The 13,844-nt window shown below is 33.0% G+C and overlaps 1 protein-coding gene across 1 annotated transcript; it reads left to right on the top strand.

Moving 5' to 3' along the window:
* Positions 1-5,823: 5,823 nt before the first annotated feature.
* Positions 5,824-8,972, top strand: LOC128184371 (peptidase M20 domain-containing protein 2-like). Its single transcript, XM_052853814.1, has 6 exons — positions 5,824-6,453; positions 6,976-7,124; positions 7,226-7,368; positions 7,479-7,633; positions 7,721-7,961; positions 8,546-8,972. Exons 1-6 carry the CDS (start codon positions 6,088-6,090, stop codon positions 8,680-8,682), a joined length of 1,191 nt encoding a protein of 396 aa, XP_052709774.1. The 5' UTR covers positions 5,824-6,087; the 3' UTR covers positions 8,683-8,972.
* Positions 8,973-13,844: the final 4,872 nt, after the last annotated feature.

The following is a 13,844-nucleotide window of genomic DNA, read 5'->3' on the forward strand; positions in this document are numbered from 1 at the left end:
ACACAACCATTCAATGTTAGAGGAAAAAAACCCCACAAAAAAACAACCACAACAACAAAAACAAGAAAAAAACCCAGTTAACACTAACTTTTAAAAATATGTATGAACAGAGTTAATTTTTTCTACTGTAATTTTTAACCCTCATTCCAGCCTTCTAACATTTATTTTGTGATGTCACAGCTAGGTTAAAAATGCAAAAAATCTAAATTTATGTTGAGTTCATGCTATTGTATCAAATATATTGTCTTAAAATCGAAAAATATCTTATACTGGACAAATATTTATCAGTTTATACATTTAAAATTCTATAATATACGTTCGTGTAAATGTAACCGCATGAAAAAAGAGTGTATTATATAATATATAATATTTGTTCAACAAGTATTTAAAAAGAAAACCTGCGCAATAAAGTTAACAAAAATAAAATAGAAAAAAAATATTGAATAGAAAATAGAACACCATCATAATTCTATTTTTTATTAAGGGTAGCACTATTGGAACATCATTCATATATACAAGATTAAGATAAAATTGTATTTTTTAAATAAAGATCTGTTTAGATGTAATGCTCTTGACAGCCCCCACTATTTTTTATAGAAGTGAATAGAAGATAACACTAACCTTTTTTTTTTGTAAAATACAGTTTTCCGAGAAGTGAATTGTTTAATGCTTTTTATGATAGTTAAAAGATTGTAGAAACCCATATTTTGTAATAGAAAGATGGTCTTACAGAAAATAAAAAATTATTTTTTTCCAACTACAATTAATCGTTTGTCGTTTAGTGTCATGTACCGTATTTGCATGTTAAAAATTTCAATATCTCTAACGTTTCAGTCAGTTGAGAGAGAGAGAGAGAGAGTTGTCGTTCGTTACACACTCAGACTCCGATATGGGTAGAGAACGTTAACCCAATCTACATGTATGTACGTATTACCCGCTGGGGCATAACACAAATTTTTAACAATAAAATGCTTGTTTGGTGATTCATGCGGGATATGGGGGGTAGCAATATTTCAGGGAAAATACATAATCTGCATTAGCGAGAAATCAGTGTTTAAAGAGTTAGATTCTATATTCTGTGTAAGTAAAGATCATGCAAAACAATTTTGAACCTATCATATTGCTCTTGCAATTTTATTATTATTCTTCAAAGTTGGCTAAAACAGCATTCTCTCAGTTAAATGGTATATTTCTGCATGGCTTTTGGCCTTGATATCCCTCAGGACCGACCTACCCCTAAAAATTTCTTAAATATTAAAATTTCGGAAATTGATTTGTATCACACTAGTGGTCTGTATTTATATCAACATGAGTTAATTCTGGATAGCGGAGTAGATTAATCCGCTGACTATGTAATAAAAGATTTTTTCTTTTTTAAAAACCCGCTGGCTATGTTACACAGGATGTGTTTTGTGCCCTGGTTCGATTCCATCTGTGGGCATCATTTTTCTTTTTTTAAATTATTGGCCTGCATAAACAACTTTTCATTTTTATTTTTTTTTTATGCAGGGTTGTTGTTTTTTTAATTTTACTCCGATTTTCTTCCTATAATGCACGTTTGCTCTTCCAATTGAAGACATTTATGACAAAGTATGTACTGAAATGAAACCACTTAACCGTAACTATACCTTAGTGTAAGCACGCTTTGTTTGAGGACAAGCATCATCCACGTTGTGTTACTCGAAACAGGTACCACTTAAATAAAATCATGCCCAGTAAAGATTTTGCGTTTGCCTTTCCAAAAAGAACATCTATAGGAAATGGTACAAGCATGGGAGAAGTATTGCAAAGTAGATGCAATTTGTTCTTTGCAAAGAACGTGTGCGTTGCAATTGGTGACATTTTATGCCTAAAATGCAGTAGGAAGGTTTATAGATTAGAAAAAATGTGGATGGGTCAGTTAGACAATTGACAACAAGAACTGCTAATTTATTTTAATGAATAACCTGACAATATTTTTTAACCTTATCCTGTTCAAGCTGCAGGGCTACATTTCAGTATCGACACACTTCTTAAATTTCTTTTTTTTTTAAATATATATAATTTGCATTTCTTACACCAATGACATTTTTCAAATTCAATGTATCATCTCCAAAGAATTAAGTTGTAAAAGGACGTATATACACTAAGGGGAAAAGCGACTTCTTTACCGCCATATTAACATTTATTTCAGAAAACATCATGTTCAAAACTGAATGTGATATACATGTATAAGGAAAATAGGTACCCGATTTTACCGTCATTGTGGACACGGCATATGTTAGAATTAAACCATCGTAATTATAATCCTATATGGGAACGAAGTGTTCGATCTTAAACTACTTGAAAAGTGCTGCTAGAATCCCGTGCTTCGTTGCTGTAAATAAAAAATACGTAGTATTTTCAATGAAATTGATAAAGTCGAGGGGGTTTCCGATAAAAAATGACAATATTTATTTTATGCGATTAACAATAGGATTCTAGCAGTAAAACTAATAAACATGAACTAATTGCTGATCGAATAATTGTATCATATATATATATATATATATATATATATATATATATATATATATATATATATATATATATATATATATAATATCGACGGTCATTTAACTCGGAGTTGCCTTTACCTACTCGCGCAATGCAGACAAAAAATATTCCAGCGGCTCTGGCTGTGTTCTTAGTTAACATTCTGGTCACGTTATGTGGTTTTCTTTGTATACCATTACCAAATACTAATATCAATCACAAAAAAAATTGCCAATCATGTTAAGCGTGCGCAGAAAAATAACAATTTAATGTTTTGTCGTTTCGTCACGGGTAAGTCATTTCAAACGGCGTTGTTTGATTTCATATGTGCTATTGATAAAAAGATATATCAGTTAAGAAATGTTCAAAATTTCACATCATTTTATTTCAAAATTCAAAATTCTTCGTTTTATCATGGTGAACACTTAGAAGTTTTGTAGAGTGTATGGTGAAATAAGTTGTGTATGTTCAGGCACGCACATCGTTTTTATTTTATAGGGGAGGGGACAGACTTATGCGAAATCAATCATGACAAGCAAAAAGAAAAAAGGTAAACTCTTTTTAGCCAGATTTCAAAATCCTTACGCGGGGGGGGGGGGGGGGGGGGGGGGGGTTCTCTTCAAACGTAGATATAAGTACATGTAATGAACAACAATGTTAAAAGATTCACGGAGTAATGAACTTGGTTGCCAAACAAGTTTACATTATTATAAAGTATACTTTATTAACACTCAGTTAAGAGATCATTTTCCAAAATGTTTATTTTTTATTTTAACAGTGGGTCATCTCTCCACGTATTTGTTGGTTGGAATCGGTTTGATTTCCTTTAAACCTTATATAGAATATCACAAAAATATGGAGCCCAGACCCACTCTATGAAAGAATTTGGAGGTTTTGACACGCATATGCCGGTTTTAATCAACCTATTCCAAATATTTACCGGTTATAAATCGATGTTGTGGTAACTATACATTGTTTTCAATAATTTAGAAAGAAATTATGAGAGTTGTTCATATTTTATTTTTATAGTATCTTATCTAATCCTCATATAGGCAGCTTATATATTACACGCCTTATTCACCCATCTTCTTTCCATTGCAAACACATAGGGGGAAATACACAACAAATGTAAATAATTATATGAATTAAAATTTAGACAAAATTAATCCGTAAGCCATTAATTATCAAACATTTCAAGAATCAACGTAAAGCTAATTGTGGCATATCTCTGCCCCTTCTGTACAAGTTATTTTTCTATCAAATATGTTGACATGCAAGATAAATATGTTGACATGCAAGACGGTTATGTCAACATGCAACATAACTATGTCGACATGCAAGATAATTGCAATCAAATGAGAATTACTAAAAAGTGTCAAATATCGCCAACATATGACATCCAAGATGCGAAATGCAACTTATTTATGTCGACATGCAACTTATTTACGTAAACATGCAAGATAAATATGCTGTCATGCAACTAATTTATGTCAACATGCAACTTCGTTATGTTCACATGCAACTTATTTATGTCGACATGCAGTTTAGTTATGTTCACATGCTACTTATTTATGTCAACATGCAACTTAGTTATGTTCACATGCGAGATAAATATGTTGACATGCAACTTATAAGTTGCATGTCAACATAACTAAGTTGCATGTCGACATAAATACGTTGCATGTCAATATATTTATCTTTCATGTTAACATAACTAAGTTGCACATCTGCATAAATAAGTTGCATGTCGACATAAAGAAATTGCATGTTAACATAAATAAGTTGCATGTCAACATATTCATCTCGCATGTAAACATAAATAAGTTGCATGTCAGCATAAATAAGTAGCATCTAGCATCTTGCATGTCACATGTGAACGAGATTTTAGATTTTTTGAGATTTTATAAAAATTTTATTTGAAAGCAATTTTCTTGCATGTTGACATAGATATGTTGCATGTTGACATAACTATCTAGCATGTCAACATATTTATCTTGCATGTCGACATATTTGATAGAAAAATAACTTGCACATAAGAGGCAGAGATATGCCACCATAGTAAGCCATTAATTATCAAACATTTCAAGAATCAACGTAAAGCAAATTTATGGTGGCATATCTCTGCCCCTTGTGTGTAAGTTATATTTCTATTAATTATATCGACATGCAAGATAGTTATGTCAACATGCAACAAAACTATGTTGACATGCAAGAAAACTGCAATCAAATAAGAGTTATGAAAACTCTCAAATATCGCCAACATGTGACATCCAAGATGCTAGATACGCTACCTAGTATATTGATGTTAACATGCAACTTATTTATGTTAACATGCAACTTATTTATGTTAACATGCAACTTCTTTATGTCGACTTGCAACTTAGTTATGTTAACATGCAGGATGAATATGTTGATATGCAACATATTTATGTGGACATGCAACTTAGTTATGTTGACATATAACTTATAAGTTGCGTGTCAACACATTTATCTTGCATGTAAACATAACTAAGTTGCATGTCAACATATTTATCTCGCATGTCAACATAAGTAAACTGCATATTGACATAAATAAGTTGCATGTCAACATATTTATCTCGCATGTCAACATAAGTAAGTTGCATGTTGACATAAATAAGTTGCATTTCGACATAAATAAGTTGCATGTTGACATAAATAAGTTGCATGTAAGCATATTTATCTTGCATGTTAACATAAATAAGTTGCATGTCGACATAAAAAGGTAGCATCTAGCACCTTGGATGTCACAAATGGGCGATATTTGAGATTTTTTGAGATTTTGTATAATTCTTGTCTGATTACAATTTTCTTGCATGTCAACATAGTTATGTTGCATGTTGACATAATTATCTTGCATGTCGACATATTTCTATTGCTACGTGATGTTATACACTGCACTGAGATTATCTATATCCTTTACACGTATCAAGGTTGCCTATGCATGCAAGATCATGTCTGTACATATCATAGCCCATTTAATTCTATCTAAGGCCGCCCAAACTTAATTCTACGTCTAATGTCACTTCAAAAACACCAAATCTATGAGGAAGGACGACAAAATTAAACAAACAACATTTTCAAACAAATGATTCTTATTGTCCTTTTTGATCAAATAAAATATATCGGAAAGGACATTATCTATTCATAATAATACTGTGAGTATTACAGCTACCAGCTACCCCTGTATTAATGATCTTTTTTGACAATCCCATTGAGTATCTGATTTATATAGTTAATAATATGCTTTATGCCTTTTCGAGTTTCTACAGATTGCAGTATTTTAGTCTAATCAAAATAGGTGTTTGTATGTTTTTTCTAAAACACAATTTCTCTTATACCTACGCACGCGGGTTAAATTACGTTAAACGTAGAATTAACTTTCGACAGCCTAATAGCTGATATATAGTTACAAGTTCATGCATAGAAGTTAACTTTCACCAAGTCAAGCGATAAATTATAAATGTAGATGACCCAGTAGATATACACAACCATATAAATGTCATAAAGAGATAGGGGAATGAAATAAAGTTCAGAAGTTTCAAGGCAGGAAAGATGGCGGATTTAAAACAGGTCGCTTGTAGTGCTATAGATAAACAGGCCGAAGATTTGAGTCTCTTGAGCAAGGAGATCTGGGACCACCCTGAACTAAACTTCAACGAGGTTTACAGCCATGATTATTTAACAAAGTTTTTAGAGGACAGAGGATTTCCCGTGGATCGGAAGTACAAAAATGAGACAGCTTTCCGGGCCGTTCTCGGGGACCACTCTTCCGGTCCTCACGTGGCTGTTCTATGCGAGTATGACGCACTTCCGGAAATTGGACATGCCTGTGGACATAATCTTATAGCAGAAGTCGGAGTGGCAGCGGGAATCGGTATTAAGGCGGCTTTTGAAAAGGCCGGAAAACCACTTGGAAAGGTTAGCACATGTACATTACTTCATATATAGGTGTTGGCGTCATCGTCCTCCGCAGAATATTTTTTTTTTGGGGGGGGGGGGGGTGGTCTATTGGCTCAATTCTCTAGCAAATCTCTAGCAAATTGTTATGTTAAAAAATGCGGTTATATAAACCAACGCAACAAAACAAAAATTATTTTTAAATAAAAAGAAAGAAAAACCAAACATTTCTAACCAAAATTAACTGAGGTAAAACTATGAATATAACGATACATGTAAGTGGGTCAGTTTGTCCAAGAGAATACCCCTTTTACCCCGGGTCATGTGTTAAATAGTATACAAGTAGATATTGTAATTGGTTTTTACTTATGCGACTTTTTAAAAATTAAAGTGTACATTGTTAAGAAAGAAATTAACAAGGATAATTTTGTTTAATGGCCATTGAGTAGGAGGTACATTATCCCAGCCTCAATCAAAAGACGTTAATCGTAAATATAAATAGTAAAATGTTTTTTGAAAATAACTTGATCATGATCTTTGCAGTTATCCGTGATTGGTACGCCAGGAGAAGAAGGTGGTGGTGGCAAAATTATCTTGTTGGAGGAGGGAGTTTTTGACGATGTTGACGTAGCTATGATGTCACATCCGGCACCAATTGACGCACTAAACGTCGGCTTTAACGCAATTAATACGCAAGTATAGAGAGAGCATCAAGTTTACACATCGTGTGAAAATGGGTTATTTTTTAAATCTTTATTATGCATTCTTAGTGCTTGTATTCTTTTTGAAATAGTGTAAGGGTCACTTACAAAGGAAGAGCATCACACGCTGCGGCGTTTCCATGGGAAGGCGTCAACGCTCTTGACGCTGCAGTGACCGCATATCAATCCGTGTCAAATCTGCGTCAACAAATGAAACCAACATGGCGGGTTCATGGCAAGTACTTGAAGGCTGTTATGGCATCAAATGAACAATAGAAAGAAGTATTAACCAAAAAATATTCCACACTATACGTTATTGATCTCAATGTATGAATTTTATTTTAGGAATAATTTCAAAGGGCGGGGTTAAGCCCAACATCATTCCGGAAGAGGCAGAGTTAGAATATTACATCCGAGCACCAATCAAAAAGGAATTAGACGTTCTAACGGAGAAAGTCATAAACTGTTTCCATAGTGCTGCCAAGGCAACCGGCTGCACTGTACGTACGTCATCAATTTGATTTTTAAACTTAAGTTAATGATAACAAATACCGGGAAATATTATTTTAAATCATTTCCTTTAATAGGTGGAAGTTAAGTTTGAAGTACGACCTTATCTGGATGTTATTCATAATAAGTCCCTTCTGAAGACTTATGAAGAAAATATCAAAACATTCGGACATTATGGGACTCTTACGACATCGGAATTTCCGGCCGGCGGATCCACGGACATGGGGAATGTATCTTATGTAGTCCCAAGCATACATCCAATGTATTACATAGGAAGTGATGCTTTCAACCACACACGAGAATTCAACACAGCGACAGGTATAATTTGTTTGTGTCAAAGAGAAGTTTGATATACTAAGTAAGCTTGCCAATAGTAAAGTTTTTGTTAGCCATTCATGTCGTCTTTGGCTTATGGAAATCAACAACATTTGTTAGTCCCTATATAACCATGTACATGTGAACTATCTAGACATTTACACTATACTGCTGAATTCCATGGTCTACTTATATGGCTCTGAAAGTCCAGACTCCATTGTTCGAAGCAATTTGCAATAGTTTACGCCAAAATGGCAGCTGCAAATTTGTAGCTAAAAAAATTGGATGGACGGGCATCAAATCCCTTTTATTTATTTTTCATTGCTGTGAAAATTCGTATCTTTATTAAGAGTCAAAATTGTATGTTTTTTTTTCTTTTTCAAAACTATGTTATTTTTTTTCTTTGCAAAACCCGTAACCATTATTAAACTTATTATCTCATGAACCAACAACACCAAAAAAAAAAAAAATAACGTCTTTGATACTTTTATATCTATTTCGGCTTCTTATGAATCGCATAATTAAGGATTCTTTAAGGGCCAGTCATTTCGTTGTTCTTTTTAATCAGTCATAACATCTTTTTACAGGTGACCCAGCGGCCCAGCCCTTTACCTTGTCTCAAGGGAAGGCCCTAGCAATGACCGCCATTGATGTTTTCACCAATCCGGAGCTACTTCAGCGTATCAAGGTCGATTTTGCAAAAGACTTACAAACCAGGAAATAACCGAATTCGAAAGGGACAAATTCGACCTCCAACATCTGTGAAATATTACAGGGGGCGGCCTATGATTTTCTGTACACATCATGATGTACTAGTATGTGATATTGCCTTTCATTTTGTACAGCGGTGATCAAAAATTCAACAACTGGCATAATGGAACAAAAACCAGAAGCTTTTTTTTATGAAAGAAAAGAAATCAATGAAAGAATTAATCAGTTTTTGTATTCATACACTTTTAAACATGATAATATTGTTACACTATTTGAAAAGCATATAATTATTATATGTTTTGGAATCAATTCTACTCGGAATATAAATCATCCGTTTTTCATTTAGACTTTGGAGACTGGACTACCTTATATTAAACAACCTTTTCGTTAAACTTAAATTTTATCATAGGTTAAAGATGCCAATTAGTGCAGTTTATTTCTTGGGAGATCTTTGTAATTAATTAAACAAATAAGCAGGAAGGCCTAATTGTAAGTACAGCGAAATACTTTTTAAAATTTGAGCCTAATGACTGAAAAAAATCAATCAAGTAAAATAAGTTAAAATATGTTTAATAAGATGACTCTTTGTACTGTGTACTGTATCAATAGTACAGAAAGTTATCTTAACTTGTAAAGTTGTATTTCTAAGGTTAGGTGCCTGTGCAAAGTACGGATGTTTAAAATTATAGATCTTCGTTAGGGTTAAAGATTCTTAACTGTAGCCTGTAACATAATGTCAGTGTGAAATTAGTACAACAGAGATATGACATGGTCAGTACGGGTCAAACAGGGTCAGGAAACGGCCGCCCTGTCCCTCTACAAGATGATTAAGTAGTAGAAATGCATGTTGTTATCTATTGACCAGAGAGAGAGAGAGAGAGGGGGAAGGGGGGGGGGGTTAAACGTGCAGGTGTCTCGAGAAGGCACAAAAATAAATTGAGTATACATGCATGTAATTCATCACTATACACTATCTCAAAAGCTCGACTTTTTATGTCGAGTGATCATCGGACATTCCAAGTGCTCGAATTTTCAATTCCTTTGCAAGGCACATCAATCTTGGTAGGTTGTCATAATAATCTCGAGACCTCGACCCAGCATAATCATCATATTTTTTTCGAGTGCTCGACATACCGGTATTATCTAATGTGGTTGAAATATTTTAAAAACCTCCAGTGAGTTATCGGATGAAACCTTGTGTAGACGACATACTATTTTGAGGATTGGACTTACCATCAAAAGCGGTCGGCATGATACATCTCACTTCTGTGATTGATCTATCTCGATTGCTCGACATACTAAATGTTGAGTAGTCGACATATTCTTTCGAAAGCTTGACACACCATTTAGATTATACGCTTCATTTTTATTTAAGAAAAGCTCTGCAGAATGAATAGTGCTTGACATATCAATCGGACATACATGTCATAGGAAAATCGGATATACATGTCATGCGTTTAACTTTTCGTTTCAGTTTTTATCTGAAAAACTTATTTTTACCTAAATTCATTGAACTATACGATACCATGACCATCTACAAATTTGACAAAGAAGTATAACTGTTTTTGCTACAGAGATGTCAATTAACAGCGTTCAATAATAATGTAACTAATCAGGTTATACAAGATACAGGGTTCAATTGACCCTTTATTCCCTTATCACGCATGATTTGGTTAATATTCTATTCATGGTCAGACGACACGTTCCGCGAGGATTTTTTTTTTATCTCCTTGTAATAAAGAGTTACAATATAAAGAATTTTTATTTTTATAATGCTATTTAAAATGATTAAAATTTACTTATATATGAATGCATGCATAGATGGTCGAGTAGTTAGAGTCGTGGCCGCTCTCTGCCAGGAGTATAGATTCTAGAGGTTGTGAGTTCAAAGCCCGGCCAAATATAGTGAATTTCGCTATGCTGTATTATTTATTTTTATACCAGCAATTCAAGTATATTTTCAAGAAGATTATATAGGAAATTGCATTCTTTAGTATTTTGAAGAAATGCCTGGAAAGGTATCCTAATTTTTTTGCTAGAAAGCTTGTCAGAGTAGTAGTAAACCATTAACAAATTCCTGGAAAATGTTATTTAAAATTGAGGAACATGTCGTCTGACTTTATGTATCTGACCACGTTTTATCATCGAATACTCCTTTGAGAAGCTGATATATAACCCCTACTCGAAACACTATGAAAATATGACTGGTAAGTCATCATCCAATAAGGCTGAAATTTAGAGGCTACAGAAAAGCATGTGTCAGACTAGGTAAAGACTCGAAAGAAATTTAAAAGAACTGTGTGGTGTGTATGGAAACAAGTGTATGTCATTGAGACAAGTTAACAAGTGGGTCAGCAAATTCAAAAATGGCCAAACAGACTTTTAGGGTGGCAACGTCCTGGAGCACCTCGTACATGTAAGGCTTCAACGTATGCAAAACTTGCAAAAATAGCCTATATAATTACTAATGATGGTCGATTAACCATTTAACAAATAGCAAATTTTGTAGGCATTTCATCATTTTTCATCATTTTATTTATTCTCATATTGTATAAAACAACATAGAGAAAATATACAATACATACAATATTATACAAAAAGCAAGAGTGTATGTACTGTACACATCAACCTGGAGAGTTGACTCTCTTATTAATAATATTGATAATATTGATAAAGTTACAAGTTATTAATAACAGCTAATTTGTTACATGAAAATAATTCAAAAAATTTGAAAGCATTTGGTCGTCTAAAATACATTGATGGTAAATAAGGTTTTCTATATTCTTTCAATTCCGGTCATATCATAATATAGTGATATTCGTCGCCAATGTTATTTTTACATAAATTACAAAATCGTTGATTTCTAGGTATATTGTTCCATCTGCCTGTCTCAATTGACAGTTTATAGTTGCTTGTTCTAAATCTAACTAATGTAGTAATGTTATTCATATAAGCACCAGAGTTTATGTAATTTCTAGGTACAAAAATGTTATTGGTAAACAAGTTATAGATCAATCCTTTACTAGATGCGTTACAATCAGAGACCCATTTTTGTTGAAATTGGTCAATCAAAGTTTGCTTAACAACATTTAAAATCCATTTTTCATTTTCTACATAATGCGTCAACCAGACATAGCTTAGACCACATTCATGTAAAATATTCTGTATACATTCAACCCATTTGAAAATATAATTGTTGATTTGTGTTAGGCTATGTAAAAAATTATACAATATATATGACAATTTTGATTCTTTACCTTTCAACAATCTTATCCAAAAATTCAACATTCTAATTTTTACTTTCACACACAATGGATATCTAGCAAATTTATCGTAGATCATAAAATTTGGTGTGGACGTCTTAAGACTTAGTACAAGTTTACAAACTTTAAGATGCAATTTTTCAATGATACATAAATTTTCAAAACCCCACAATTTAGAACCATACAGTAAAATTGGAACAACCATTTTATCGAACATATCAAGTTGACAATCAATCGATAGATTTAATTCTCTTGACTTTTTAATTATTGCGTACATAGCTCTGATAACTCTCGTCACTACATATTTCCTAGTACTGTAGAAAGAGCCTGTTCTTGAAAATATAACTCCTAAATATTTAAATTCCTTGACGATTTCTATTTCGTGGGGCAGTGTTAACAATTTTAACGAAACACCTTGGCATACGAAAGGTTAGTGCAAGATGGATACCTCATCTATTAACAGAAAAACTAAAACAAAAAAAGATTGCGGGTTGAAATGTGTAGAAAAATACTTAAAATCGACAAAAATTGAACGGCGTTTATCGAAAATTGTTAGAGGTGATGAAACATTGATACATTATTTTGAACCTCAGCGGAATTGATAACAAGATGTGCCCTGTTATAGCAAAACGATGCCAAAGTACAAAGAAAGTATTATATTTACGAATTCTTTTTAATAGAGAAGGTCCTGTAGTTCAAGTTGGTATTCCGAAAGGCCGATTAATCACCGAACATGCATACAAAAATTATGTGCTGAAGAAAGTTAAGAAATAGACCAAGGCCTGGGATTCGCAACATTCAATGATATCTAATGAGGAAGAAGGAATCATTTTTTTAGTATTATGAGGTGATATTCCAATGTTGGTGTAATCACATACTGTGGTTTCATCAATATTCGTTGAAAACCAATTTTCATGGATTCCGTTATTAAGTTGATCCATGAAATTAAATGTTCATTGAAACGCAATTTCTATTACCATATTTAATTGAAAGTGTCATTGGCCACGAATTTACGTATCCTTGAAACTGTGATTTTCACTTTATCCACGAAAATTTATACCCTTGAATATTAATGAAACCACAGTAATCGGGGGTATTTGTTAAAAATGAGTATAATACATGTACATAGTAAGTATAATATACATATGAATTATTGTATACAGGGAAATATTCGTCCCTGATTAGTTTACGCCCTCCTTGTGATCGGGCGAATTTATGAATAGGCGAATATAAATGTCTTACAGTTCTCTAAATACAAAAATTCAAGACGAAATGAAACCGTTTGCAAGTGAAGACTGGCTAAAATAACGCGCGGCAAAAATAACCCTGTATACAGTATATTTATCATTTGGAACTGCAGCATGTAATACGTTCATGTATGTTTTTCTTTTCGCAACCAGAGTCTATGTAAGGACTATCTACTCTAAAACTTGGTCAAACACAAGTTTGTCATTATCTATTTTGTTCCGAGGCACCAACTCCCAGTTAAAATCATCAAAGACCAGAAAATACTCAGTGTGGTGTGCATGAATGTGCATGAAAAAAAGTGTGACGTAAAAACAATTATGATCCAGTATACATAAATAACAGTTAGTGTTATCTGTTGAATAAACAACATCCTGCATGAGGAATCTAGCATAATTATACTAATTAACAAACATATTTTGTGCAGGGATTGTCGGCTGATAACTGCGAAAGAAAAAAAAACCTGTATACATATTAGGGCTAGTAAAAGTCGTGACATAATTTTTCACAGTCGCGCATGTATTGGTTGCGAAATAGAATTATAAAATTTTATTTTTATTAGTTTATCTGATTTTACGCCTCATTTTGTCTACATGGTCAAATACATAATAAAATAGCAATTTTTCTTCCTTACTTTGTATGAGTGTTTGACCCTGGTAATGTCCCT

Source organism: Crassostrea angulata, chromosome 5 (assembly GCF_025612915.1).
Source record: "Crassostrea angulata isolate pt1a10 chromosome 5, ASM2561291v2, whole genome shotgun sequence".
Taxonomy (NCBI): Eukaryota; Metazoa; Mollusca; class Bivalvia; order Ostreida; family Ostreidae; genus Magallana; species Magallana angulata.